Source organism: Anastrepha obliqua, chromosome 2 (assembly GCF_027943255.1).
Source record: "Anastrepha obliqua isolate idAnaObli1 chromosome 2, idAnaObli1_1.0, whole genome shotgun sequence".
NCBI classification, from domain to species: domain Eukaryota; kingdom Metazoa; phylum Arthropoda; class Insecta; order Diptera; family Tephritidae; genus Anastrepha; species Anastrepha obliqua.
In genome coordinates, this window is record NC_072893.1 from 34,750,180 (window position 1) to 34,775,767 (window position 25,588).

A 25,588-nucleotide genomic window follows, 5' to 3' on the forward strand; every position below is an offset into this window, starting at 1 on the left:
AATTTTTGCTTGTTTGGCCTTCTTAGCAAAATTTATTTTAGAGGGACTTCGGCTGCCACATTAATGGGAATTCGGAAGCAGAGATCTTCCTACTGATTTCACATACTCGTCCAATCCGTCGTTGTTCAGAAGGCAACGGAGTAACATGAGCAGTGGCTGGCTGATTTTTTCTTCTAATATAGTTTTGACGTAAACAAACCGTTGTCACTATACCGGTTACGTCAGAAAATCAGTTGATTCCTTCAATATGGCTGAGAGCCGGGTAACTGTCTGCTGTTCGCCACATCAGCATTCTGTACAGCGTGAAGAAACATTGCATGTCTATAAAATGTCTATAAAAACTGTTTTCGCGGACGCCTGCTATTTATTCCGGATCTATCAGACGTAATCCGCGTAGCCGAATGGGTTTGTGCGTGACTACCATTCGGAATTCAGAGAGAACGTTGGTTTGAATCTCGGTGAAAGACCAAAATGAAGAAAAAGTTTTTTCTAATAGCAGTCGCCCCTCGGCAGGCAATGGCAAACCTCCGAGTGTATTTTTGCCATGAAAAAGCAAGACGTACGCTACAAATAGGAGGAGGAGCTCGCCTAAACACCCAAAAAGGGTAGACTCGCAATTATATATGTATATAACGGGTGATTTTTTAGCTATTATCTTTTTAAATAGTTGGTTTAAACAGCTGACGCACGCTTCGTGTTTTGTTTCACTGTCAAACATCTTCAGTTTGGTCTATAATTTAACCATGAATCGTCTTACAAACGAACAACGTTTGCAAATCATTGAATTTTATTATAAAAATGCGTGTTCTGTTAAGAAAGTTTAAGATCCACTTTTTTATCAAAAAATTGTGTTCAGCGACGAAGCTCATTTTTGGATCAATGGGTACGTAAATAAGCACAATTGTCGATTTTGGAGTGAAGATCAGCCAGAAAAATTGCAAGAGCTAGCAATGTATCCAGAAAAGGTCACAGTTGCGTGCGGTTTATGGGCTGGAGGTATCATTGGACCGTACTTCTTCAAAGATGCTGCGAGTCGTAACGTAACTGTGAATGGTGAGCGCTACCGTGAAATGATATCCAACTTTTTTTTGCCCAAAATGCAAGAGCTTGATTTGCATGGCATATGGGTTCAGCAAGACGGTGCCACATGCCACACAGCACACGTAAAATGGACATGTTGAGAGCCTAGTTCGGTGAACATTTTATTTCACATTCGGGACCTGTCAATTGGCCACCCAGATCGTGCGATATAACGCCTTTAGATTATTTTTCGTGGGGCTATGTTAAAGCTCAGGTCTATTCAGAGAAGCCTGCTTCAATTAACGCATTGGAAGACAACATTAAAGCATTTATATGTGAGATACAGGCCGAAACATTGGAAAGAGTATGCCAAAATTGAACTAAGCGGATGGACCATTTGAAGCGGAGTCGCGGTCAAACATTAAATTATATTGACTGTACTATCGCTTTAAATAAAAATTTCATGCTTTTTTCTGAATTTTACTTGTGTTTTTTTGAAAAACTTTCCTATAGCTCTTAAAAAATCTTAGAACTGACTGTTGTGAGAACGGACGCCTACGGCAGTCGATTTGAGTTCTTCCTCTTATTTGTGGATTTTACTGCTGTCAGCGAAGAAGTTCTCCCTCCCTCTATAATTTATTCGAACTCCAGACGTCGATCAACAGGTCGGCCTGCTTATATTTTAAGGTGAAAAAGTATTTCAACTGAACTCTTTTTGTCTCATGATGCACTTACTAAAATTTAATCCCCAAATTATAGGGACAGTATTGACAATATGTATTCATCCTTGCTTTCAGATAGCTCAACACAGACGGTACGCATTGAAATGGGAAGCGGTGATGATGTTGCGCTAACATGCAAACACGATGACGACCAACAAGTTTATTTTCAAAGGCAAACGAGGAAAGATCTCGACAGTACAGGTAGCAGCGAGAACGTATTTACTGATATTGTGGTGAGTATATGAATTGAGTATAACTACTTGATACGTAAATTTAATACTCCCAATTCTCACGAATGTAATGTCTACTTGACTGATTGCTCAGTTCAACTGCAATGCCAAGACAGGTTACATACAGACAAGCTAACTGATTTAGCAACGATTGACGTTGGCACCATGTCAACTTTGAAAGCAAAAACAAAAACATAAACAGAAGTATTGAAAAAACCCCATAAAGTGTGCCGTGATATCGCTGCATGAGGAGCAGTGCAACAAGCACATGATGTTGCCACTGCAAGTGCTTGAGAGAGTTTATATGTAGAGTTGGCTTCCTAAACAACTCAACAGCTCTGCAAGTTATATCAAGCTCATGCGCTGTCCATCTCCTATTCATATTACATTTACACAAGTTGTGTTTATATGTAAAAGTATACGTAGATGCATATGTACTTTTGTAGTATGTGATATTCTCAGTATTGTTTGTGCATTAAATCAACAGTACACTGACCATACCCGGAGTCATTTGAAGAACAAAGTCAAGAGTACTTACGTTCATATATACTTGTATATACAATAAAACAATACAACAAATGAGCGCATTTAAAAGCAAAAAAAAAAAACATAACAATGTTCTTCAGATTCAAAGAGTCTCGTATTGCACTCAACATCGCCGATAATATCCCCACCTACATATTGACACATACGCTGCGCGTCATTTGATTAGAGCAAGTCGTACAGCTGTATGAGCTTTACGGCGACATAGACATAAGTAGATAGGTGAAAGTAATAGGTTGAAGCACCACTCTGATAGCACTAAAGCGCCGTTTTGATACCATTTGGAGACCTTCTACAGGCAGATATCTACAGCCAACCAGAGCTATTGATGTAAGGGAGAAGGGATGGAATTTTGGTTGGCTCACTGCCCCAGACTGTCAAAGAAAGGAGCAGACAGCGACCTTAATCGTCTAGCCGTCAAACCCGGAAATTTACAGAGAAAGTGCTCAACAGTCTCCTTCTTTCAGTCCTCTTCTGCAATGGGCGTTAAATGATAAACCCATCTTTTCTCTGTGTGTGCTGATCGTCCAATGGCCGGTAAACACAGCTACGAGTGGGAAATTTAATGGCGTGGTGCCTTCAGGACTTTCTGAGCCCTGTATCTATTGTAATGGGGCCAAAGAGTTTACGAAATAGCGCACAAATTGAGTTTCATCTTTTCTGCACCATCCAGAGAAATAATTTGTGCAATTGCCCTTTAACAATAGTCAGGGAGATGCTGATGACCGGGTAGGAGGGCTCTGAGACCAATTCACTCCACTTCCTGGCAAGCTAATCAGCAATTTCTTTTTCGTCTATGTGCCTATGTTCTCGACATAGACTTAGTGCAGCGAATAAAGGTCAAGCGGCTACGCTGGCTGGGTCATGTCGTTCGAATGGATACAAACGCCCTGGCACTGAAAGTATTCGATGTGGTAACAGCTGGTGGTAGCAGAGGCAGAAGAAGGCTCCTTTACGTTGGAAAGATTAGGTGAAGAAGTACTTGGCTTCACTTGAGGTACCCAACTAGCGCCAGTTATCACGAGAAAGAAACGAAAGCTTTGTTTATTTATAGAAATCTCAGATGGGTTAAATCGTTTATTAAACTTGCAGCATGACTAAGCGCCATCACATTCGGCTACGAGCCTGAGTGTATGCCACAGTGGACAACCGCCGCAACCTAATCTAATAACCTATTAGACTAACGTTGAATTCTCGTCGCAGAGCGAATTTTATTATATATATACTTATACAAGTACATCAAAACATTTCGGTCTCCTCACCAAATTTCCCAACAATTTCAAATTTTCCAGAATGCAATTCTGCCAAAAAATCTCTTGTTCTGCCAGAAAAGGTTACAAGTTAGGTTATGAATATATGAATTCCCTGTTAGAAAAGACAATGAATGCATTTAATCGGCATATATATTTTGTGTTATACGATAACAATTGCTAATCTCCAAGTTGGTTCATATAGTGGCTTCTTTTTAAAAATAGAGAAATACACCAAAATAAATTTTCCCAGTTTTCCAAGACCTTTTTGAAGGTCTATGGATCTATATCGCGAATGGCTTGCTCGATATTCGCCTTAACGGCCTGCATCGTTAATGTATTGTTTGCATAACATCGGTCCTTCAAGGCACCTCACGAACAAAGTCGAATGGCTTCAAATCGCATTTCCGAGGTAGCCAATTGACATCGCCGAGACGGCTGATAACACGATCACTGAACTTGGCGCACAAACGATCGATTCTGCTGAAGTCGAAGATCGCTCCATTCCATGTCTTCACTTTCCAACCACAAAAGGAGGATGCATTGTATTTTCGACGATCATGTGTGGGTTTTTCGATCCCAAATGCGGGAGTTTTACTTATTAACATAGCCGCCGGATGAAAATGTGCTTTGTCAGAAAATATGAATTTAACTTCTTTTTAAAAATCATCTAACGGTAGAGCCACGAAACGAATATTTCAACAGTTTTCGTGTCAAGTGATTATGGGTAGGTAAATCCTTAATCCTGTGTACCACAGTTGCCACGTGGCTGCTAAAGCTCTTCGGCTACATCAATAGGTACTGATTGACCTTCTATAACGGCATTCATGGAAGTGAGTTGAGCAGCTGATTATGTTAGTCATCCCAATAGTGAAAAGGCGCACTTGGATGTAAAACCTAAATTTGTCTTTGAATTTCATTCACGGCTTATCGATGATCCATTGGGCCACAGAAAGTCGGTAAACATCGCTCTATATCGAGGACCATTGTCATCATTTCGAAAGAAATAAAGCGTTATTGATCGCATCAAACGGTCAATCTTAGTGGATGCATTGATGCCGAACAATTTTGTTTGTTGACACAGCCGTTGAGCCAAAATATGACTCAATGATGAAACTCACGTTACGTATTCGCAGCTATGCTGGAATTTCGTTAATATTTTTTAATAATTTCTACACGTTAGGCAAGCGTGAAATAATGTCTGATGAGATGGCAACACAATTTTTATTTTTGCACCGATTTCTACCATAGGTCAGCTCTCTGGAAAGTGGTCCGTTTCATATTTACTTTCCATCAGGCATATGTAAGATCACTTCTCAATTACTTAGTTGTACTTTATTTCCATACTTTGATATTAGAACCATCCCAAATTTAAACTTTGGCGTTGTATTGATTCAGAAACATTTTTTTTTCTTTTCAAGCAAAACTGGTCGAGAGAAACTATTGTACTTTGCTTATTATTGGTGATTAAGCCAAAATATTATGTAATTCCGTCTGATTTAGATCCGTGTGACTTTTAACTATCCAATAAACTAAAAAGGCCACTCCTGGGGACATCGTTTTTGTCGAAACAATAGATTCAACTTTAATCATTGCGTGAACTGAAGCCGTTTGGGAAACTTAGAATAATGAATACGAAGAATTGTTGCATTTCAAAACGTTTCGAAGATATACGCTCTTATGAAATACATACACCTGTGTTCAAAGTAATAGCAGCGCAATGAAGTATCAAGTTTCAACTATTATTTAAGTTGTTATAAAAGTTAGCTCATCCTGCCATAAAAACCATAGAGCTCAAAGCTTTTAATTCGAATTTTTAAAAAACTTATGCAGTCTTACAGCCAATTTCAGTATAATAAACTGCAATAAGTAAGTTTGAAATCGCGCCAAAATCGAGATGATTTTTGAAAAATTTTTTGCCTACGTTATTAAGAATTTTCGTCCATATAAGGCACATGTCTTTTAGATCGAAGAAAATGCTCAACCCCTGCGAAAAATTGGTCAAGCTGCTATACTAAAATTGGTTATAAAACTGCATAGAGAATTTTTCTAAAAATTCCGAATAAAAAATTTTGATATATTTTGTTATTTGTTACATTTTTGTGAAGTTTTTTACAAAGTTTGGAGTTTTGAGTTATATGGTATTTGTTGTCGAATGCACTACACTTTTATAGAAACATAAAAAAACAAATTAAATACAAAAAAACAGTGAAAACTTTGGTAATTCGTCGCGCTACAGTTATTCTGAACACAGGTATAGATCCGAGATACTTTGACCCTGAGTAAGTCCTACGAGTTGGAAGTCAAATTGTCGCGAAGTGGTAACACTCTAGCAACACCAGGTTATTTTGCACTATTATTTAAATGGGCGCCGTAGCCGAATGGCTTGGTGCGTGGCTACCATTCGAAATTCGGAAAACGTAGATTCGAATCTCCGTGAAACACCGAAATGAAAAAAAAAAAAGTTTTTTCTAATAGCGGTCGCCCCTCGGCAGGCAATGGCAAACTTCCGAGTGTATTTCTGTCATGAAAAAGCTGCATTTGTGAAGCAACATCAAGACGCACGCCACGAATAGGAGGAGGAGCTCGGACAAACACCCAGAATGGGTGTACTCGCCAATTAAATATATACATAATACAAATATATATATACAAATCCATAGATTTCCGGGGTATTCCACTTTATTTTTATTTTTCTAACATCCAAATGTACCCGTCTGTCCGTTATTACGGCAGCTACTTCTTAAACGTATGGATCTTCAAAGCGCCTACCCGACGGTTGCTTTGCGTCTCGTTAACTAAACCTTTAAATTATTTTCAGTGATAGTTTTCCAAGCGCCTTGCAAGAGATAATGAGGTTCAGTGCAACACCCGATTGAGACCGATATTTTCTCTACTGTTTGTAATGTGGCTTTTCTCTGCCTTAATTGAGTGGCGCGGTGTGTATCTATTAATCTTCCTCATACGTACATATACACATGCACATGTTTGTCATTGCTAAACGCTGTAACAAGAAAGAGTTGAGTTAACAAGAATTGTAATAGCTTCATTTTTGCTTCGCACTGCCACTCTTTATTCGATGGCATTTGTGAAATCCACAAGGAATTCAAATTTTATCTACGCATAGGATTGGACATTCTCACGTTCTCAAAATGCGTTTTAAACGTCTTCGTTCGTTACCATATTTCTGATTGGTTTTTCGCGAGAATTTGTTGTCGCCGATGTTACATTTACATACGCGTGTCTGCTTGATTGATTTAATTAAGACTTGTTGCCAATTGTTGGTGCGAGTTTTTCGCACAAGCGCCCCCGAAAGGTAGGAGCACATGTCGAACAAAGTCGACTGCGATGTCAAGCTGCATATGCACACACAAACGGTTGACAAGTTACATTTCCCCCTCAACTGCATACATATGTATATACGTACATACATATCTACATGCATGTGTTGCAAACAATTTTCCCTTTATATGGTCATCTTTTTTCCTTTACCGCTGTCACGTGTGCTCTTATATTTATGCGCCAATCACTCAACTTGGCTGCGACTTCAAGACGTAGTACTATTTGTTTTTTTTTTTGTGTGTCGACAGCTCGTTTAAAGCGAATTTTCAGCGCTGTGGAATTCTTTCATTCCTGTAATGTCACTGACATTTTCCCCATTTATATTTTAATGTAACACTTTTGTGTTTTTAACTTTCAGCCAATTGATAACAGGATGAGTATCCTTTTGATAAGCAACGCAACGTTACAATTCTCCACATTCAGCTGTACGTATCTTAATAATAAACACATCGATGAATCGGAGTTACATGTGGGTGAGTAGAAACTTCTAATAAATATGAATTTACCATCATTCCATCCAATTTACACCATCACAACAATCTCTGTTGGATTTTTTAATAAGGCATACCATCATTTGATTTATAATAAATAATAAAAAAATTATTTTATGCGGCTTCCTGGCGCACCAACACACAATGAACCGTGTGAGAAGCAATCAGCACCCAGATCAATTCTTGTCCTTTTAAATATTTGATTTTGAATGGGCACTTATTGAAATATTAGGAATCCGGGAAATAAAAACGAATTCTCCTTTGCCGCAACCAGTCAAAATATTGCTTTAATAATATTTTGCGGAAGTTCATTAATACTTAAACGTGGGCTAAGAGGTTTAAAATTTCTCAATATTATTTATTTATTTATTTAATACACAAACGCCATTCGGCAATATACCACTTGGTAACAATTAATAAAAAGAGAAAAAATGAATTTTGAGGGGAAAGGTTTAAACAAATTAATAGGGTATTTGTAACAATTAATTGATTCAAAAAAAAATGTTCGAAATGTTGTTTGACCTAGGGGTATGGTAATAGACGTGATTTAATATCTGGTACGAAAGTATTGAGTGATCCGCTGTAAAAGTCCACCTCGTTGTGCAGAGAGTTGGCGATCCTAGCTGTTCGGTTATGTGGACCGTTAAAAACATAGTTTTTAGTTGTCCTTGAGGTTTTTAGCAGGCGATTGCGTCTCAGTGAAAGTCCAACAGGTGCGAATTCAAAGCAACTATTGATATCTGTGGCATCGATCAGACCATTCAAAACTTTGAAAAAGAATATTAGGTCCGCTACCTGCCGACGTGCTTGCAAATTATTGATGTGGAACTGGTCATAGATCTCAAGTGTTGATCTGTATCCTCCTTGGCCACTGTATCGGTAATCCAGGCTTCTGCAGAGTTTCACTTGTACTCGTTCAATGCGTTTGATTGCAGAGTCAGTAAAAGGAGATCAGATTACTGTGCCATATTCCAGAATTGGAAGGACTAAGGAGGAGAAAGGGCTCAGTAAGGTGTTGGGATTTGTGAAGTCCTTGCTGGTTCTAGTAATAAAACCAAGAGTTTTAAACGCTTGGAGAGTAACCTTGTTAATATGTTTGTTAAATGTCAATCTGTTGTCTATGATAATACCTAGATCCTTTATGCTGTCGATTTCACTTATTGTCTCGTTGTTTAAATTGTAGTTGGTTGGAGTACAGACGTGCGATCTTGAGAAAGATACTGCTGCACACTTTTTGATATTCAGGCCTAGTTTGTTTCTGCTGCACCAGGCCGACGATAAGTCAATATCACTCTGGAGAATTTTGATATCTTGTACACTAGTAATCGATCTGAAGATTTTTAAGTCGTCCGCATATAACAGATACTCAGACTCTAAATGATCGCCAATGTCGTTAACGAATATGTTGAACAGAGTTGGACCCAGGTGTGATCCTTGGGGCACACCCGACGTTACATCATGCTTGGTGGATAGATGACCATCCACCCTCACTTGAAATTGCCTTTCAGATAGATATGAGTGGATCCAGCCCAGAGCATTGCCTTGAATACCGTATCTGTTGAGTTTATTTATCAGGATACAATGATCGACCCTATCGAATGCTTTGCTAAAGTCCATGTAGATGGTTTGTACTTCGTGTCCTTCGTTTAGCGCTTCTTGGAGGTAGTTGACATAGATAAACAAATTCGAAGTAGTAGACCTCCCGCCAACAAAACCGTGCTGCTTGTTGATGATAACGTTCGAGAAAAATGCTGTGAGTTGGGGGAGAATTATTTTTTCAGAGAGTTTAGCGGGAGAGGATTGTATGCAGATTGGTCTATAGTTGGAAACCTCAGACCTAGGACCGTCCTTGTAAATGGGACAGACGTAGGAGGATTTCCAAACTGTACCGGTTTGTAGAGAAAAATCAAATATATGTGTGAGATGTCCGCTGAGGCTGGTAGCACACTTTTTGAGGAAGGTGTTTGGTAGTCCATCCGGGCCAGTACCTTTCTTTGTATTCAATGTCAGCAGCGCTTTGTAAACATCATTTATATTAACCTCGAACTCGGTGATAGTATTAGTCGGACTGTGTCCTAGATCAGCTAACGTTAAGCCTCGATGCGGATCCTGATTATATACACTCTTGAAAAAGGATGCGAACATGTTACTAATCTCAATGCCGGAGTCAGCCGACAGATTATTCCAAGTCATGGTAGACGGAATATCGCTGTTACTCATTTCCAAAATGCATTTGTATCAGTCCGAACCTGCTGCTCAATCTTATCTATATAATTTTTGTAGCATAATGTGTTGAGCTCCTTGCACTTCCGTCTAAGCTCACTAAATTTTCTATAGTACAAATTAGTATCGTTTTTCTTGTATTTCTTGTAGTTGGAATGAGCTTCTTTCTTGAGTAGTGTTTTGATTTTTAATTCACTTGAGAACCAGTAAGGGAAGTGACTTGTTTTTTGGACATGCACTGGAACATATGATGAGATGCCTTTCTGGATTACGTCATAGAGTACTTTTATTTTGCAGTCTACAGTGCTTGATGAATATAATTTAGCTATTATCGGAACTCCAATTTTAATACAATTTGGTAGTTCTAAATGAATTAAAAATTAGATAGGGCACCATTAAAAATATTTTTTATTAAGACGTTCGTAATCAGCTTTTGTGTGAAATCAACATTCTAATATCTGTTATAATTACACTGAGTGATTAGTTTTAGTATTAGTATTTTTTACCGTTGAAACCATTAATTAATTACCTCGCATTAAAACTAGTTGGCAACGCCATTCAAGGATATTTTTTAACTAGTTATACTAGTTGGCAATGCCATACTAACATATTTTTCAATTAAAATATATTTAAATCAATTGTGTTATTAATTAAAGTTAAAAATTAATAGTTGGCAACGCTGTTCAACCATACTCTTTAACGGCATCCCTTTCTTTTGAAATCTATATCAGAATTTTGACAACGCCATTCAAACATTTTTAACTAAGGTTTTCTTCAACCTCTTTTATTTGATACCCATATCAAAATATTTAAATCAATTTCCATTTTTACATTACAAATTAGGTGGCAATACCGTACGAATATATTTTTAATTAAGATTTTCTTGAGCCCTTTCGTTTGATACCCATATCAGCATATCTAAACAAATTTCGTAATTACTATAGTTACCATTTTTGCATTAAAAATTAGTTGGCAACGACATTCAAACATTTTTAACTAAGGTTTTCTTCAACCTCTTACATTTGATGACCATATTAAAATATTTAAATCGATTTTGTAATTAGTTACCATTTTTACATTAAAAATTAGGTGGCAACACCGTACGAACATATTTTTAATTAAGATTTTCTTGATCCCTTTCATTTGATACCCATATCGGAATATTTAAATAAATTTTGTTATTAATTAATTACCAGTTTTGCATTACAAATTGAATGGCGTTGCCAACAAATATTTGTCAAGGAACGGTCGTCTTCCATTTTCCATTTTTAACTAAGTTTTTTTCAACTCCTTTCATTTGATACCCATATCAGAATATATAAACAAATTTTGTAATTAGTTACCATTTTCGCATTCAAAATTATATAGTTGGCAACGCAAACATATTTTTGAACTAAGGTTTTCTCGTGACCCTTTCGCTTGATATTCGTATTTAACTCAAGTTTGTAGTTAGATCGGTTTTCTTTTTAGACCCTTCCGTTTGGTACCCATACCAGAATATTTCAATAAATTTTGTTGTTAGTTGTCAATTTTGCACTAAAATTTGGTTGACAATGCCATGAAAACATTTATTTAATATAATAATTAAGGTTTTCTGCAATCACCTTTCATTTGATATCCGAACGAAGCTCAAATAAAACAAAAAATATTACATTCAGCGGTCTAGTATTTTTTGAGGAATGCACTTTCGAAGAGAGATACAGAATTAAATACAGTGTGGTCCAGGTGAAGTACAGGGTGGTCTTATGGCATTATTTTGTTGTTGTTCCGGTAACGGTAACGTAGAACCAATTGTTGTGTTATGACACCAATCACCCTTTTCCGCTCTAAATCTTGACTCGCTTTGCGCTTAGACAAATTTCAGAGTATAATATTTTGCACGTGAGTGAAACGGAGCCCTTACATTGTTTTTTTTTACAAGAAGCTTTGGTCAAAATACTTCCTACCACACTTATTTGCGGAGCATTATGGGCTGTTGTAGCTATGTACGCACCGTCTCTAAATTGGTCTTACCAACCGTCACTGACCACTTGCCGCTGGAGAGACTATTTGGGTCAACGGTGTAACAGAGCTATGACTACCGACTATTTATGGGGTGAAATTGTAAAATTCGCGTAAATGGTCTTTCGCCAAGCCATTTCAACACTGGATATTTTGTAGGCTAAGTTTGGAAATCGCGTTATCAGCCATGTCAACTGTTTGCTCCGAAGCTGTGATTTTGGTCTATTAGTCTGCAGCTTACATATGTACCTTAGAGAGCATTAAGAAATGTATGCACTACTGAAGGCGTTTGGATTGTCAGAGCAAAGCATAATTTTAATTTTGATATGTACATCTCAATTAGTGTGGTCCTTGCTCACTTCTTAGCTAGTAAATTATTTCGCATCTTTGTTTTCGTAAAATTTTCAAAATAGAAAGTTAATTTTTTCCTTTATTAAGCCATCTTTTATAAACTCAGTCCTCTCATATAATGCTTCTTTAGTGCTTTTAAATTAAGCATCAATTATCAGATTATCAAATTCCGCACGAATAAAAAAAAATATATTTTTAATTTTTTTAATATATGTATTTTAAGGTACTCCCCCCACACCAGTGAAGAATTTTACCTGCAGGGGTCACAACTATCACAGCATGACTTGTGAATTTCCTATACCACCAAACAACATACTACCAAAATATAATTTAACCTACTTGGTGGATGTAAGTATCGCTTTGCGATGAAAAGTATGAACGATACGAAAATTAAATATTCCTATAACTATACAGTTTCAGAGAGATTTACAAAATTGTGATCTCAAATTTACTACTGAAAAAGGTATTTTGGTCTTGAATACCGCTGTTAATGCAAGCAAGTGTCCCTACTACCCCACCGGAGATATCTACAAATTCAATTTGTTTACGAACAACGTACTGGGAAATTTTTCAGAGGACTTTTCCATTAACAATCATGAGTGTGGTAGGTAAAATAGTTACACAAATGTGTATATATTTTATCATAAATAATTGCGTATTCTGTTTGTTTTTTTTATTTCAGTGATACCGCCAAAATTGAATATTTATTCAGAAGATATAACTTCTAACAGCGTCAGTTTGTTTTGGGACGATTATCAGAAGAACTACTACAGACTAGGCGTTCTATATGATATCTTTGTTAAACCTATTTATATCGATGGGTACTCTGCAACTACTCCCTGCCGTGGTTTAAATTGTAGTATGATACTCAAAAACCTCACCTATGCGAATTGGAATTATACATTGTCTGTGCGAGCACGTGTCAATGCCACAAATTCTACCTGGAATGAGCCAAGCATTGTTACCTTCTTAACCAATCAGAGAATACCCGATCGTGCGCCAAAAACAATTGTCGGTGGCTTTTATATTCACTACAATTCACTTGAGAAAGAAATTAGCCTATACTGGGAAGAGTTGGCGCAGTATGAAGAAAATGGGCATGGTTTTCATTATAGTATCCAAGAGTTGGATTTGAATGGAAAAGTGTTGTAAGTATGAATAGATGATTTAAATGATCTTATAGTAACAAAATATTAAACACAGTTGAAGTTTATTAGAGATTAAAGCCAGAAAACATCAAAAATAGAAAAGGTTAGATCGCTGGAATAACAGTGCTTGCTCACTCCTAGTTCCTAGTTATTTCAGTACATTGAATCGACTTTCTAGGGAACGATGTAATATCAACAAGCAATCAACTGCATTCATTGCGTGTCAATTAATTAACTCTCGTTCCGCGAATGGCGTTAACGGAGACCTGACTACAACTCGTCGTACTACCTCCGGAGCTCGAGTTGGCTCGACGCACGTAACAGATATTGTACCCGTCCTGCCACATGTTTGTCTAGTATGTGAAGGCCCATCTTGCATGTACGTTCAAACCAACTCAACTAACACCCCCTCTCTCTTTGATCTCCAAACGTGGAGATAACTCTTAGTTAATCTTGATGACAACACTTAGTGGAATACTGGATTAGGCAGGGTTTATTTAAGGATGATAGATTTACAGGGTTTGCCTTTAACTATGGTGAAAAAGAAAATTGTGAGGGGAGCTTCGGCTGCCATGTCACTTGGGAGATTGGGCAGTCGAATTCTGTACGATCATTTCACATGTATTCACACACTCGTCCAATCAGTCGTTGTTCAGACGGCAACGAGGTGTCATTGGTTGATTTTTTGCGTATGTAACCATAACCCTTCGCCGACCGCCGTAGCCAAATGGGTTGCTGCGTGATTACCATTCGGAATTCACAGAGAGAACGTCGGTTCGAATCCCGGTGAAACACCAAAATTAATAAAAACATTTTTCTAATAGCGGTCGCCCCTCGGCAGGCAATGGCAAATCTCCGAGTGTATTTCTGCCATGAAAAAGCTCCTTATAAAAATATTTGCCGTTCGGAGTCGGCTTGAAACTGTAGGTCCCTCCATTTGTGGAACAACATCAAGACGCACACCACAAATAGGAGGAGGAGCTCGGCCAAGCACCTAACAGAAGTGTACGCGCCAATTATTTATTTTTTTTTTTAACCATAACCGTTCATAACCAACACAGTCTCAGTTTGTTTGTAAACACATCCCAGCCCATCAGCCGATTTTGTCAAATTCGTTCAGAGCCGAATAACGGTATGTTAAAGAGCACATCTCTAAAAATCTTTTCACCATGGGACTGGACGAAGTACCTTCTATGTTTGAGACACTCTTTGTTTCCAGACATTGATTGTTGTTGTTATTGAAGGTGTATGCAAAATTTGCCTAAACAATTTTCAATGGTGCTGGAAACCTAAAGGCACATTTGTACTCATTCAATCGGCAACGTATAGGTATAGACAAAAAATATATGTATGTGTGGTATAAGGACAAAGTATACAATATTATAAAAGTACTCAGATATATCTAGATATCATGTAAGTCTCCCCCACTCCATCAGACTTTATTTCTTGATAAAAATTTACTATCTTGACAAATCGAGCCCCGTGGACTACAGACTTTATCGACTGACGATTTAGTCAAGCTTTTTTTAAACAACCTGAAAAAGCCAAACTACTATAGTTAGCTTGATCAGAGTGAGTCCCATCTGCGCCATTTATTTTGGTCACAGAGGAGCTACTCAAATTGAAAGGTGGCTTTCCAATATCAACTTCTCGGTAATATCGATTCGGCAATATGTACGTTTGTATATTATTTTTGGTTTGTAGTAAGCACTGTTATTGACATCTGTGTCCATCTTCATCTGTGTACCAGAGTACTCGTATTTAATTGCCTATCGAGTACGCAGTAGCAACCCAATCCGACTTTAGACTGCTAAAAATATCTATAGTCTGCAGAGGCGCCTATTATGATAAATTGTACATAAGTAGATAGAAAGAGAGGAACCTTGGAGTTGGCCGACCATTTTTTTTTTTTTAATTTTTTCTCTTCGGTCCAATGACGCAGTGAAAGAGTTCAAAATCTTCTTGACAATGTTTTCCTGGTTTTGTACAAAATTTGGCTTGGCGTTAGGCATCTATTTGCAAAATGACATATAGTTTTGACTACTTTGGCCAAATAAGCTGACGCTTATTCTGGTAAAAGCAATATTTTGCCATTTCTGCGATCACTATTAACCCTTTGCGGTCGTATGTCTATTCTTAGCCACCACAGTAAGGAATCATACTAATTTTATATGACTGGCACAATTACGTTCTGGATATTGTAGCAGGTTAAACTCCTACTTATCCAGAATTGACGCCGACACACCAAACATATGTCCGGCATGTGAAGGCACCCCGCAAGACACTACCCACCTTTTCACATGCCCTTTAAAACCTACTCATCTAATACCCCTCTCCCTTTAGATGAGCCAGACGCAAACAACCGGTTATACACCCTACACTGACGGGGTTTCTATTACTGTTAAAACAACAACTAATGTTATACTGTATTTATTCATAGAATTAATAAATCTTGTTTATCCTTCATAATCTCACATGCTATGTATCAGTGCTCTTTCAACGGAAAAATAATTCCGATCAGTACGACACCCATGTCTAAATTTAATACGACCGCAAAAGGTTCATGAATATCTTAAGAACAGGAAGGCATAGTCAGCTAAACTCGAATTTTTAAACACGAGCTCGTTAATGCTACGCTCACCGCCTAAAACTTTCTTGGTTATTGCTTTTACCAATACTGGCTACTTTAGCAGGTGACTCACACTAGTGAGAAAATGTCACCGCGATAGTCGTTTCTACCTTACCAGAACGACCCGGATCGATATTCGACCAAGGTTTGTTAGTTCAGCAGCATTCCCCAAAAATACGAGTATATGGTAATTTTTTATATTACTGACCTCACAATTGTAGTTGTAATACTTCGTTCGGGATTTAAACTTCAACTAAACATAAATGCTTTTTTCTTTTATGCAGAAACTCGAAGACAACTAACGAAACATCAGTCGTCTTCTCTTGGTTGGATCAGCCTAGAGTTTATGAAGTGCGCGCTGTAAATGCATTGGGTGCATCGCAAGCTGTGAGCAGAATACGAGTTGACGTCCCCAGAACAGCAAATGCGCCACAAAGAATCGAGCAGCTATTACATAATAATGGTTCACTTGTATTAACATGGGAGCATCCTGCTGACTTTCTGCAGCAGCCGCCAAGCAATTACACTGTATTTTGGTGCCAAGAAAAGTTGATGTTGCGGACGATGTGTAAGGTAAAGCAAATGAGCAAATTTTATACAGGGCCATCTAAACTTATGTTCATACATATCGACCAAATAGTTAGTAGTACACTGTCTATTGTTTTTCTCGCCCCATAGGGTTCAATGCATTTCAAGGTGGTCGATAACAAAACAACAGAGTTCGGTATAGACTCAGAGGATCGCACACACATAATGGCTGTTGCAGCTAATTATCCAAACTGGAGTACTGGATTGCACTGGAAGGCATGCTATGGTGCACTAGGTGGCAGTTTAGAGACAGTAACACCCGAAGCTGAAGCCACATCGGCGACGAATATAGCTTTAAGCTGGAGTTTGAAAAAAACTTGTATTAAGGCGTTTAAAGGATACAAGATTACCTATTGCGAAGTTCAAACTGAAAAGCAAGCGCATTGTGATCCTATGAACACATATGTTACATTTTGGAGCCCGGGAATTGAAAAAACCAACTTAACAAACTTGAAACCATATACCTGGTACCGCATCACAATGCTTTTGTATGCAGAAGGCGAGCGGAGGAGTCAACCCAGTGAATCTATAGTTCGTCGCACAAAGGACGCAGGTGAGTTTCTAATTGTATTTCACTTTTTACAATACCCCCTATACAAATTTAAAATATGTTTTCATATTTGATATTGCAGCGCCCGATCCACCAACAAACTTACGCTTTGAAAAAGCCTCAATAACAAGCAATTCGGTAAATATTTTATGGGATGCGCCGAAAGTAACCAATGGAATGCTTAAAAAATATACTGTTTGGTAAGTGTGGAACAAATATAATATTTTTTACCTTCCATATGAGTATTAATTGCTTGTGTATTGTTTGATTAACTACCAGGCGAAGCAGTAAAAACTACACCACAAACATAGATATTCCTGTGGGGAACCTCACCGAATATGGTGGCACGAACATCTCATATAAACTGGAAGGTCTCAGCAGCTATTCTACCTACGAGGTGTGGGTAACAGCGTGGACATCAGAAGAATCAAATAAAAGTGCATCATTGGAAATCAATACTTTAATTGGGAGTAAGTAGAACTTTGAACTTATCTATCGGTGAATGTTTCTTTTATGTTTTTTGTTATTTATTGTCTGCCAAATAATATCTGCTAGAATGTATAATATTGACTGCTGAGGCGTGATCGCCATAAGGAAATGTGCGAAGAATTTATTTGCATAGAAGATCAGAGCCCTTCAGAAATTTATAGATTTTGGAATGTTGGAATCGGAATGGTTAATTAGTAGCGATAGTGCATCATGACCGTCAAAATTCTGATGTCTTTGTCTATCTAGTCCAGAGCGAAAGGCTAATAAGTGCAGGGTACTGACTGGAGTATTACAAATTGGACAAAGGCTTGGTTGCCTCCCTTGCATTAGTGATTACACTGTGATCAATGCGTAGGCGAGTGTATGGCGTAGTATAGTTAGATGGGAGTGATGATAGATAAGTTGGTTTAGTACGATTAGGATTAATCCTGGAGTGAAACCAGTCAGCTACTAGTTTGGTTTGCCTATGCTGCTCGATAAGTCGATAAACATCATTTTTACGTATAAGATTTGATGTGATAGAAGGAGTAATGCTCATATTCTCGGCAGTAGTATCAGCGATTGAAGTGCCGTTGATGCATGAATGCCCTGGATGCATGATTCTGATTTTATGAGGGTGAGAAATCAGGATATTTCTTATGGTTCCAATAATGTGATTGGAGTTATTATACTTTTTTAAGGTCTGAAAACAGGACATGCTGTCTGTGCATATAGAGCTTTTAAGCCGACATGCAATTTCTAAAAAATGTGCGCAATACGCTGCCCCGATGTCGTATTCGATTTTTGCATGTAACTTAAGTCATTTATAAAAGATGATTTTTTCAGCAACCATGGCGGGTGATGGTCATGTCTCGTCTATAATAATCTTAAGGGCAGTCCATTGTCTTTTGCAAAAGAGGCGCATTTGTGAGTTGAAAAAGCTATCTGAGGAGTCCGTGTACGCACTGCTGCCGAGTGAAGGAATTTTTGTAAAAAAGCATTAGAAGTGACAGCAAGCTTAGGATAAAGTTTCCTTAAGTTGTTCTCCACATTGTCGATTAATGATGGTAGACCTGATTCTGCCAAGATGTTTTTTTATTGGTGAAGTAGGAAATGCATGTAAAGATCGTCGGACAGAAGACCACTTTTAGTTACGTGGCTTGATTATTGCTTTGATTTAAAAGCCGAAGGAGCATTCACCAATTGTCTGATAGATGAGAAATATTTCTATGCACTTTAGAGCAAGTGCCAATTTGTAAGGAACGATTTTTTTCAACATCGCTACTAGCAAATCCGAATTTTACATAAAAGTCTAAGAAAATAGTAGAGAGTAGTAATAGAGCAAAGCTCTAAAGGGAATTTGGAATCGTCTAAAAATTTTGAAATGAGATATGTATTTATTTTTATTTAATTTGTACGAAATTTTTCGTGGGAGCTATGGCTATGAAGATAAAAAGTATAATAACGACACATTAAGAGAGAGGATTTAAAAGACAGGTAGACACAAGGTGGGGTGAGAATTGATTATTTATACATATATATATATATAGGTATTAGGGTGGTCCAAAAAAAATTTGTATGCTGCCGCCCCCCAAAATAGTAAAGAATGAAAAATAAAAAGACCCGTATTTTTTTTTTTTTTATCAGACCATATTTAATGGTGCCGCCGGGGCTTTGAAATATCCCATGTATTTTGCATGGGAAAAAAATACTTTTTCGTAGATTTCATGTAAAAACCTGGAAAATGAATATATATTATTTTAACCGGATAACTCAGTTTCTCTTCATAATTGGTCAGGGAATAACAACCAATTATGAAATAATTAATTTTTTTGTATTAACTATTTTTTATAGAACCCCAAAAAGTCCCCATAAAACGAAAATCTAAGAAAAAATCGAAAAACAATATTTTATATTACTTTTATGAAAATAGTTAATACAAAAAAAATTAATTATTTCATAATTGGTTGTTATTCCCTGACCAATTATGAAGAGAAACTGAGTTGTCCGGTTAAAATATATTCATTTTCCAGGTTTTTACATGAAATCTACGAAAAAGTATTTTTTTCCCATGCAAAATACATGGGATATTTCAAAGCCCCGGCGGCACCATTAAATATGGTCTGATTAAAAAAAAAAAAATACGGGTCTTTTTATTTTTCATTCTTTACCATTATGGGGGGCGGCAGCATAAAAATTTTAATATAAATTTTTTCCCATGCATTTTTGGACCACCCTAATAGGTATATATAATATAATTGGCGTGTACACCCTTTTTGAGTGTTTCGCCGAGCTCCTCCTCCTATTTGTGGCGTGCGTCTTGATGTTGTTCCACAAATGCAGGAAGGAGCTTTTTCATGGCAGAAATACACTCGGAGCTTTGCCATTGCATGCCGAGGGGCGACTGCTATTAGAAAAATGTTTTTCTCAATTTGGTGTTTCACCGAGATTCGAACCTACGTTCTCTCTGTGAATTCTGAATGGTAGTCACGCTTCAACCCATTCGGCTACGGCGGCCACCTTTGAAAATTGCTTCTGCCTTTATCCGCTCTGGATCTATGAGTCTTTTCGACTGCCGCATACTCGATTGGGCTGTCGAGTAGTCGATTAGGCCTCGTTGTTCCTGCTCACGTAGAAAGTCACTTTTGAAGTTGTTGTTTACCCCGCAGAAAGGTTCAGGACCTATGAAGGGAGTGTTTGCCCCCTTTTTCGCTAAAGTGTCTGCAATTTCATTTTCTTCGTGCCCCTCATGTCCCGGAACCCACATCAAGGTAACAGAGTTTTTTCATGCTAGGGTGTTGGGGATTTTAAAACATTCCCAGACTAACCTTGATTGGAATGAGAAGCTATCGAGCGGTTTTAGAGCGAATGTATATATGGACACCGCGCGTGTTTCTCCGTAGACATTCTCTGGCACACAGCTCTAAGGCGTGGACCTCCGACAGGAAAATGGGCGTGTTTTTCCCCATTTCAATTGCTTTTTTGAAATGTGGCTCCTTGTCCATTTTGGACCCATCAGTAAACCACACCTGTGCGCCCTGTTTTAAGGATATCTCATTGTTTCTCCACGCTGAGCGGTCACTGATCACAGCTTTGAGTTTCTTGGAGAATTCTAGTTTCCTTTCCATCTTGTCGTGGACTGTCAGGCACGGAGAGTTCAGGATTGAACCCAGAATTCTTACATGCCTTCTTTGAGATGGAATAGATTAAGAGCTGCACTGACTGCCGATCCTTTGGCTACAAGATAGAGTGGAATGAGTCGAGTGATCATTCCTAAAGCCGCTGTGAGGTAGGTTCGCAATGCTCCCGTTACGCTCAGACAGGCTATTCTGCATACCTTGTTAAGTGCTATCTGAGTCTTAGTTTGGTCTACTTTTGGCCACCATACCAGAGAGGCATAGGTGATAATTGGCACTATTAATGTCTTAGTTAGTCGAGGTCCAAGGGTCCATAATTGCTTTAATAGCCGCTTGGCTATCAATGAAAAAGTAGAAATGGCTATCAACTGAAAAATTGCGACCGGGCCACGCACTTTTCAAACAAAAACATATACATATATTGCTTTGATAGAAAAATAGTAATTTCTACAATTTATGACATTCATATACCACAAACGACCTTTTTGAGAATTTTCATATATTCCTTTGTCCCGCTGTCCCGCACATTAGCAGCTTATTTTTTCCGCCGTTACTATTCCTTTAGGAACTTCCACAGCACGTACAATTCTCTATTAAATGTTGGCTAATTTTTTGTTTTTACTCCATATCTAGGACCATCGGCACCACGCGATGTGGAGCTCAGCAAAATTGGCAGTTATTATATGGTCAAGTGGACTGATCCCGAAATGCCATCCGGCCGTGTAGAACTATACGAGCTGAAATTGTTTGGAGCCGATAAAGAAACGGTGTCATTAGTTCAGCGCGGCTCAAAATTGACACACCAATGCCGCCTGAAATATCCCGATTGCACTGAAGTAGGACAAAAAATGCAAGTCCGTGCTATTAATGTGGTGCGAGAGGAGGAATTGGATAAAATTGCATTTCCCATTAAGGGAACAACGAGCGCAGAAAAAAACAATAACGATGATGACGCTATGGATGGATATCACGAACGTCAGCATTTTGATTGTGAACTATTAGATGAAGATATCACAACGAAATTTCCCAGTACCGCTGGTGTGAGATGGCTCATGTCAGCACCAGGCTATTCTGGTTCATTCAGATGTGAACCGTTTCCCTATGCCATATTGGTGGCTTCATTGATTTTTGTAGGCATGTTCATTGCTACAATCTCATGGTCCTACAATTTTGTGCATCGTCAATTGGGTGTTCGTGTGAAATTCCCCGATCCAGTTAACGATCTGATAATCATCAGTACAAAAATACCAGACAAGTTGGCGGATAATAAGCATGAGGATAATTTATGCGATCGGTCTATGAATTTTGATGCTTTCAGACTATCCAAAGAAGCAGCATATTTGCTCAAGTACGGCACTACTTTGACGGCTAGTAGCAGTGAGAGTGGTGTACATGGCGTTGGTGGGGCGGATAGTGTTAGTCGTAGTAGTAGTCGTGAAGATGTGGACGACGAATGTTTTGCACAATGTGCGCCAAAGGATGAGCCCACGTCGTCCGCGAGCACAACCACTTTGAATGATACGAGTCTGTCGTCGCATCAAAATTCGCCATTGCAACGGAGAAATGAACAAATTCAAGCGCCAACAAGAAATGATGGTTATTTATGTATCGAACAAATAACCGGCACTAAACCACAAATGAACGATGACAGTTGCTCTTCCAGCGACTCGTCATATTTGCCATTACATTCAATTGCGCCGAAAAGTCCACCAAATACAGCGTTGACGGCGAGTGATGCTGAAAACGTTGAAAATACAATTGCTACTACCCACACAATTTCAACACCAGCAAATTGTATATCGACGACCGGCACGCCGCCGCCTACAACTGCGGTATCTACAGGTGCAGCAAATGCTGCCATTTTTAGCAATTACTTACCACATAACTTTCTACAAGTGAAAACTACTCAACCACAACCGAATCTTTTTACAAATTTTGCGCTTGCAACGGGCGACTATGTGCTACCCGATGTGCTGCCTAAGGTAACGTAAACTGAAATGAAAAGAAAAAAGTTTGAAATTATATTATTTGACCTATTTTTTTATTGGCTTTCAGATTGCAGCATCACATACTGCAACCAAAAAAGAAGAAAATGAAGCTCCTCAAAAGCCATTGCAGCAGCAAATAAATCCCATAGTTTCTTATGGTTATGTCACATCTGATTTTTGGTCAAAACAAAATACAATGCAATGAATTTAATCACAACGAGGTGTCATGAAAATTTAATCTAAGAAATGCTGCCAAGAAGAAAGACAAGCTTAGCTATGACTAAGAGTTCGAATATGTCCGAGTGCTGCGCTGAAAAGCATGAAAATGCAAAAATTCAAACCAACGCACTAAAGGTCATACTTTCGTTCAGAACATATTGAAGAAAACTATTCATTGTCAATACATTCGAGATGCAAATAGCAAAGCCAAAGGCTTGAGAGTTGATGACGATTCGATTTGGAAACTCATGCGACTGATGTATTATTGTTGTATACACTTAATTAATAGGTAAAATATATTTGGTAAAGAAGAGAATTGAATTGAATTAAATAGAAGAAGTATCGAATGTTGAATTTAAAGGCTTTGAGATGAACAAAATTCCAATGTGAAACAAAAGATTTTTTATACTCATAAAATTAATTTACTTGTAAATATGTACATACATACAAACATATCGATTTAAATATGCATAAAAATATGTATATTTATTAGTGCAAAGTTCTCGTGCATGCAAGCGAAATGTGCTTTTACAAAAGTTCCTTAACTTTTTTCCGTAAACGTATACTCTTTCACTATTTTAAACATACGTACATACTCATATGTATGTATGCGCTTATATAGATACACATAAGTTCAAATTAGAAGCATCACATTTACAATTGCTTAGAGGGATCATAAGATGATTTTATTTAGTTTTTAAGGATTTAGTTTTTAAGTGTTTCATTTAATGGTAAAAAATCGCATTTTTGTTATTTTTTTTCGAAAAACTTTGCATTGAACTTTTAATTTCCTTATTTCTATTTCATGGACCAAAAAAAATCATATTTAAATGTTTCTAAATTATTATTTCAATAATTCATCCAAGGAAATTGTGTTCTTTTAAGCAATACCAAAAGCATGTTGAACAAGTAGCAACAGCAAAGCACCTGATTTGGCGGTTTTCTATTTATTTGGGCTCTTTGGCACTTACACCCATTTTGGGTGTTTGGCGAAGCTACTTCTCCAATTTCTCTGAAGGTCCCAGCTTTAAGCCGACTCCGAATGGCAGATATTTTTTATGAGGCGCTTTTGCATGACAGAAATACACTCGTAGGTTTGCCATTGCCTGCCGAGGGGCGGCCGCTTCTTAGAAAAAACTTGTTCTTAATTTTGGTTTTCACGGAGATTCGAACCTACGTTCTCCGAATTCCGAATGGTAGTCACACACCAAACCATTCAGTTACGGCGCCCGAATGATTAGATGTTTAGATTACTCTAAACTGTCAAGCTTTGTATATTAGAGATTTTGACATTAGAGCGACCAAAAGCAAACACAGAAAACCTTCCTCCATAGGCACAAAAAGCAAAAACAAAGCACATTACTCCTTTTTTTGCCTAAAGGTACTGTTCAATGGGCCTTGGCAATACTAATTTTTTGTGCAAAAATTTTTCATTTTCTTAAATACAGTTTGTTTTAAAAAAAAAAATCTAATCAAAATCTGAGGGTTAAAAAAAAATTGTTTTTGTTTTCTACATAGTTAACTTGAAAGTTAAAAAAAAACTCAAAATAACAAATGAACCCCTCTGACCTAAACCAACTCATTTAACATTTAACGGCGTTTCCCCTATTCGAACGTCGTCGAAGCAGCACATTCTTGTTGTTGTAATAGTGTAAACATTCACCATAAATGTTTGAGGAATAATACTGGAGTTGATCGGATATAAATCCTTGTATCAACCTAGGCATGACTTAGTAAAGATTCTACAACAATAACAACAACATACTCCCAATCGCTCTCGCGACAGTTGGTACTACGTAACCGGAACAACCCGGATTAATATCCGACCAAGGTTTGCCACTTCAGCAGCATTCCACGTTTATATATGGGGAATGTTTATGCTGCTATAACTGCAACAACAACACACTCAGAGCAATATATTTTCTTACATTTCTTTACAAATGCTCGGCACACAACAAGAAATTGTCAAGGCTAACCTATAGAAAAAAAATTGTATAATTTTATTTATTGTTCGCAATTCTCATGGCATTTCTATGCATTCGGTATATATTTTTCGGAATGTTGTTGGAGTGACAGCACTTCATCGGATATATGCAAACTCAGGTCGTTCCATTAGCATAGACTCCCGAATATCTTGGAAGCGATCTCATATTTTACATAATTGTGGTTGCTACAACCATTCTCGCTATGAACGATTTCGATTTTTGTAAATCCTGGAGCCGCTTCAAAGGCTTTTTCGCAAATCATTTACTGCTTTTTTATTGTCAGTGCTTGGCTGGAATCCAAACTTCTAAACTAACATTCTAAAGTCAACTGCTTTGAAAATAGCTGTGGCGCTCACGTTTTTTATTATTCCAATTTGATTTTAATCCGATTTTTAACTCTTTCATTTTAATAAAATCTCATTTCATATATTTTACTTAGCCATGCAACTCGTCGATTTCGTGTTTTGATGATATTTTTTTCATTCAAGAAAGAAATTAATTTCGACTTTTGAATATATTTTTTATTATTCAGGAAAGAAATTAATTTAATGAATTTATTAATAGTAAAAACTTCAAAAAATACATTGAAACGTTTTGTATGTATATGTAAAATATTTCAAACCTGTTTTATGAAGGGTAATCAATTTAGAGGTATCGGACCATAATTCGGAAATCCTTAAACATCAACTTTGAATGACTCGCT

General features: G+C 37.6%; 1 protein-coding gene across 2 annotated transcripts in view; it reads left to right on the forward strand.

Annotated features, from left to right (window-relative positions):
* LOC129237533 (cytokine receptor-like) overlaps nucleotides 1-25,157 on the forward strand; it is a 101,243-nt gene extending 76,086 nt beyond the window's left edge. For both annotated transcript variants that reach the window (XM_054872339.1, XM_054872340.1), the window contains exons 6-16: nucleotides 1,818-1,975; nucleotides 7,466-7,580; nucleotides 12,397-12,521; nucleotides 12,588-12,777; nucleotides 12,856-13,321; nucleotides 16,235-16,523; nucleotides 16,629-17,091; nucleotides 17,171-17,288; nucleotides 17,368-17,558; nucleotides 21,327-22,675; nucleotides 22,749-25,157. In XM_054872339.1, the coding sequence (XP_054728314.1) occupies nucleotides 1,818-1,975; nucleotides 7,466-7,580; nucleotides 12,397-12,521; nucleotides 12,588-12,777; nucleotides 12,856-13,321; nucleotides 16,235-16,523; nucleotides 16,629-17,091; nucleotides 17,171-17,288; nucleotides 17,368-17,558; nucleotides 21,327-22,675; nucleotides 22,749-22,886 (3,602 nt within the window). In that variant the 3' untranslated portion in view covers nucleotides 22,887-25,157. The remainder of the gene's footprint in view (nucleotides 1-1,817; nucleotides 1,976-7,465; nucleotides 7,581-12,396; nucleotides 12,522-12,587; nucleotides 12,778-12,855; nucleotides 13,322-16,234; nucleotides 16,524-16,628; nucleotides 17,092-17,170; nucleotides 17,289-17,367; nucleotides 17,559-21,326; nucleotides 22,676-22,748) is intronic.
* The last annotated feature ends 431 nt before the right edge of the window (nucleotides 25,158-25,588 follow it).